Source organism: Sebastes fasciatus, chromosome 4 (genome assembly GCF_043250625.1).
Source record: "Sebastes fasciatus isolate fSebFas1 chromosome 4, fSebFas1.pri, whole genome shotgun sequence".
Classification (NCBI taxonomy): Eukaryota; Metazoa; Chordata; class Actinopteri; order Perciformes; family Sebastidae; genus Sebastes; species Sebastes fasciatus.
In genome coordinates, this window is record NC_133798.1 from 27,918,440 (window position 1) to 27,923,692 (window position 5,253).

At 40.8% G+C, this 5,253-nt stretch overlaps 1 protein-coding gene across 1 annotated transcript; it reads left to right on the forward strand.

Moving 5' to 3' along the window:
* Nucleotides 1-1,922: 1,922 nt before the first annotated feature.
* On the forward strand, nt 1,923-4,383 carry LOC141766490 (nuclear factor 7, brain-like). Its single transcript, XM_074633403.1, has one exon. It carries the CDS (start codon nt 2,186-2,188, stop codon nt 3,623-3,625), a length of 1,440 nt encoding a protein of 479 aa, XP_074489504.1. The 5' UTR covers nt 1,923-2,185; the 3' UTR covers nt 3,626-4,383.
* The last annotated feature ends 870 nt before the right edge of the window (nt 4,384-5,253 follow it).

Genomic DNA, 5,253 nt, shown 5'->3' on the forward strand with positions numbered 1-5,253 from the left:
CTGTTATTCAAAACATCTTCATTCTTTTATTTAAAACATAAACTGCTGTAAGTAGAAGTATAAAGTCAATTTGTTATGCTTTATAATTTTACTCCACTACATTAATGAAAATGGAACAAATGGAAATACTAAAGTAAAGTACAAGTACCTTCAAACACAGAATTACAGGAAGAGAGAAATACTATATAAGTATGTGATGATGTGTTCTCTATCACCCTCTAGTGGCTTCTCTCAGTCATTGTGTCCACACAGCAGAAAATAAAGACAACAATAGAGACACAAACTCTAACAGAATTACAGTTTTTCTCCGTTGCTTTGGCTCATTTCTTGAAACAGTGTTAACTTCCTTTAAACTGTAAATGCAATTATCACAACTGTTTGATGGGACATCACAACTCTATTACATGTCTGCAAAACGTAGTAAATCACGCTAAACTCTTCATTCATGCTTCAAAATCTAGTTATTGTGTCAGTAAACTGGCCAACGGCACCAAAATGAAAAGTTGTTTTGTCATCATGTGAGCTGGACTGGTCAAAATAATTACACGTTTTTTCACCATCAACCCTGGAAATGTTTCTTATATACTAATATCTGTTTTGTTGACACTGACTGCTTACTGTACTACACCAGGATGTCAGGTCAAAGTTTACTGGGAAAAGTCAATACTGTACAATAGTACACAGATATGTACATGTGTTTATAGTAAATGTATTTGTGTAGCAATGTGTTACATGTATTATAAACAACAAAAAGTCATATACAGTGAACAGAAAATGTTTAATCTCACTGAGAGTCAACTCATCAGTTTTGATCAGCAGACATGTGAAAGTAGTTATTGTAATCACTCTTTGGCACACATGAGACAAAACACGTGAAGTTTGCTTGACTGAATGAGAAATTATAATCTGTTGTGAACGACAAACTAATTGTTCAGAGATTTGAGCTCATTGTCTTGAAAAAATAATTCTCATACGAGAATTGAGCCAAAGCGAATACTTAGATACTGGTATCATCTGAAACTAGAAAACCTAAAGAATCCATTGGTACCAATCGTGTCATACTATCTTGTAGTGAAGGAGGTTAAATAACGCTCCAAACTGGCATGGCCGTTTTCAAAGGGGTCCCTTGACCTCTGACCTCCAGATATGTCAATGAAATTGGTTTCTATGGGTACCCACGAGTCTCCCCTTTACAGACATGCCCACTTTATGATGATCACATGCAGGTTTTTTAATGCAGTATAAATGTGTTGTTGTCTCCTTTTCTAAAAGGGTGTATCTGAATATTTCTGCATACTTACATAAATTGGGTTTCACTGTAAAGATGAGACTCTTGTGGATCCAATGAGCCCAACTGTATTCATGTGTGATGATGTTAGTCCCCATAGTAGACATTTCATTGTAGTGAGACCAGTTTTTGAAACGTGACCTCACTGTATAAAATGACCTGTGGTGACCTCTAGGATAATCACAGCCTCATGAAACTTTACAGCCACAAACTAGAGACCTAGAGCATTCAGAGGATGGATGGCATAAGTTTGGAACGTTATTTAGCCTCCTTCTTGACAAGCTAGTATGACATGGTTGGTATCAATGGATTCTTAAGGTTTTCTAGATACCAGTATCTTCACTCTAGTTTTAAAACTGAAAAACAGTAAAGTGTGTCGGGTCTCAGCGGGTAAATACAAAAGCATGTTGAAAAATGAAATTGAAATAGAAATCATACCCAAAAAGGTCAGTCAGTCCGAGTCCACCCAAAGAGCACCTGAGTGGGAACCATCCCTTTATTTCTAGCACCCTCTGCTGTAACCCTCCAACATCACAGCTCCAGTCACACTGAGCATGAGTCAGAACTCCACGGGGTCAAAGGGCTTCATTTAATATACCTGAGACAAACCAGGAAACAGATTGTTATTCTGCCTCACTGAGTGGACACACACACACACACACACACTGAGAGACTGTCGATACGATTGACCTTTAGACCAAAACCACCATTTCCGTATAGAGAGGACATCTACAGGAGGGAATACTGGGAATACTGGAATACTACCACTTCAACCAGCTGCTGAATCCACAAACTGAACCAGAGTTTTACAAGAACAAAGACTCAAAGTAACTTTCAGGGAACAGGGAGTGGCTGAGCCGTCTGCCTGCTGTGTTTTCAGCTTCACTCAGAGACGAAATGGCTTCCAGATTAGAGGACGATCTCTGCTGTTCTGTCTGCCACGACGTCTTTAAAGATCCTGTCATCCTGTCATGTAGCCACAGCTTCTGTAAAGTCTGTCTGCAGAGCTGGTGGACAGAGAAACACGTCCGAGAGTGTCCACTTTGTAAGAGAAGATGTTCAAAGAACCCACCTCCTAACTTGGCTTTAAAGAACCTGTGTGAGAGTTTCTTACAGGAGAGAGCTCAGAGATCTTCAGAGGCTCTCTGCAGTCTGCACTCTGAGAAACTCAAACTCTTCTGTCTGGACCATCAGCAGCCGGTGTGTCACATCTGCAGAGATTCAGAAAAACACACAAACCACATAATCAGACCCATCGATGAAGCTGCACGACAACACAAGAAGGATCTTCAGGAAACTCTGGAGCCCTTAAAGGAGAAGTTGAAGGTTTTTAAAGAAGTTAAAGTGGAGTTTGATCAAACAGCAGAACACATGAAGGTCCAGGCCCGACACACAGAGAGGCAGATTAAGGAGCAGTTTAAGAAGCTTCACCAGTTTCTAGAAAAGGAAGAGGAGGCCAGGATGGCTGCACTGAGGGAGGAAGAGGAGCAGAAGAGTCAGATGATGAAGGAGAAGATGGAGGCTGTGAGCAGAGAGATAGCAGCTCTTTCAGACACAGTCAGAGCCACAGAGGACGAGCTGAGAGCTGAAGACGTCTCATTCAGGCTCATCTACAAGGCTGCAGCGCAAAGAGTCCAGCAGCGCCCCCTGCTGGAGGATCCACAGCTGCTCTCAGGAGCTCTGATAGACCAGGCCAAACACCTGGGCAACCTGACCTTCAACATCTGGAACAAGATGAAGGACATGGTCTCCTACACTCCTGTGATTCTGGACCCAAACACTGCTGATACAAGACTCATCCTGTCTGAAGATCTGACCAGTGTGAGACGAGGAGAGAAACAGCAGCTTCCTGATAATCCAGAGAGGTTTGTTAAATATCACTCTGTCCTGGGCTCTGAGGGCTTTAACTCAGGGACTCACAGCTGGGACGTCCAGGTTGGAGACAGTACAGACTGGGGACTGGGTGTGTTAGCAGAGTCTGCCCAGAGGAAGGGAGACATAGAGTCTGAATTATGGAGAATATGGTTCTATAATGGTGAATACAAAGCATCCTTAATGCCAGGTCTATCCGTTCATCTCGCAGGGCAGAAGAAGCTCCAGAGGATCAGAGTGAATCTGGACTGGAACAAAGGAAAGCTGTCGTTCTCTGATCCTGATACTAACACACACATACACACCTTCACACACACTTTCACTGAGAGGATGTTTCCATACATTTACTCTGATGATGAACTCCCACTGAAGGTTTTACCAGTGAAGGTCTCTGTGACTGTAGGACAACAGAATAATGATGATGATGATGATGATGATGATGATGATGATGATGATGATGAATAATTGAAACTCTTGTGATCTGATCTCACTTCCCCGCTCTATATGCAAATAAACACGTAGTAAACACACGGCTACTACAGCAGACGTTGTGATGTAACATTACAGGAATGTCAGTAGTAATATCCTACATATTTGTGAATTCAGGTACATTTTATTAACATTTTATTAACATCAAAATAAAAGGTTATTGTACCGGCAGAGAGCCGGGGATGTGAGAGAGAGCGAGCGGGTATCAGCTCCGTGCAAAGCAGCAGAACAAAAACACAGACACATCTCCGACAGTCTGATAATAATGACCTTCCCCTGACTACACTTTAAAAAAAAACTTTTTTTACAGTTTTTTTCAAGAAATTTTAAATTTTTTGTCTGTATTTCAAAATGACAGAATTTTTTTTTTTTTAAATTACATGTTTCATTTGTGATTTATATGTAAATGGTCTTAGATTTACAGTATATTTTTTGTAATCACAATAGTAAATATCTGTATTTAAGCTTTTCTTGATCATTTTTAAAGATAATTATTCTGTTTTTTAGATGTTTATGACTCTATTTTAACAATTCATTTATGTTAGAAGAAAAGAATTTCATGGAATTCTAAAAATATTTCTTAGAAAAATACAGATTTTTTTTGCAAAACTTCTGAGAGTTAATGTAAATTTGGGCTTTTGCAACATAAAATTAAATGTTTCATTTGTGATTTATATGTAAATGGTCTTAGATTTACGGTGTATGACTATTCTAACAATAAATATATGTTAAAAGTAAAATATTTATTGTAATATTACAGGGCTAATTATATAAAGATAATTACTGTTTTTTTATACAGTTTATTTATGTTAATTAACAGACAGTATTTTTCTGTTTTTTAACAGACATTATCTGGCGCCCCTGCTGCCGGAAAATTTCCGTAATTTCACTTTTTTTTTTTTACAGTGTATAGTAGTCTGATAGTCTGTAGATATGTAGCCTAGAAACAAGATATATTTTAATAAAACACAGTTGTACTGACAGGATACAGTAGAGCACAGAGGTCGTTACCATGACGCCAGGCGTCTTCCTGTCTATTCACCTGAGGACTCAGAGACCTGCGGATCCCAGCGGGACGTCAGTAGAGTAGACGGTCCTTAATGTGGACCAGGACACATTCACTACACACTGCTAAAAGAATGAGGTCATATGAGACCCAGACCACCTCTGAATGTGGTCTGAGGGATCTGATCTCAATGCGTCTTTAGTGCGTTCACACCTGTACTTAGAGCTGTCCACTTGTGATCACTGAGGACGCATGTTAATACCAGGTCTGAACAGGCCCTATGGTCCAGGTCTGAACAGGTTCTATGATCCAGGTCTAGAACAGGGTCTATGGTCCAGGTCTGAACAGGGCCTATAGTCCAGGTCTGAGCAGGGCCTATGGTCCAGGTCTGAACAGGGCCTACGGTCCAGGTCTGAACGGGACCTATAGTCCAGGTCTGAACGGGGCCTATGGTCCAGGTCTGAACAGGGCCTACGGTCCAGGTCCAGGTCTGAACGGGGCCTATGGTCCAGGTCTGAACGGGGCCTATGGTCCAGGTCTGAACGGGGCCTATGGTCCAGGTCTGAACGGGGCCTATATGGTCCAGGTCTGAACAGGT

What these genes read in the sequence shown, in the direction of transcription:
- LOC141766490 (XM_074633403.1), top strand. Translation starts at nt 2,186, where the DNA reads ATGGCTTCCAGATTAGAGGACGATCTCTGCTGTTCTGTCTGCCACGAC.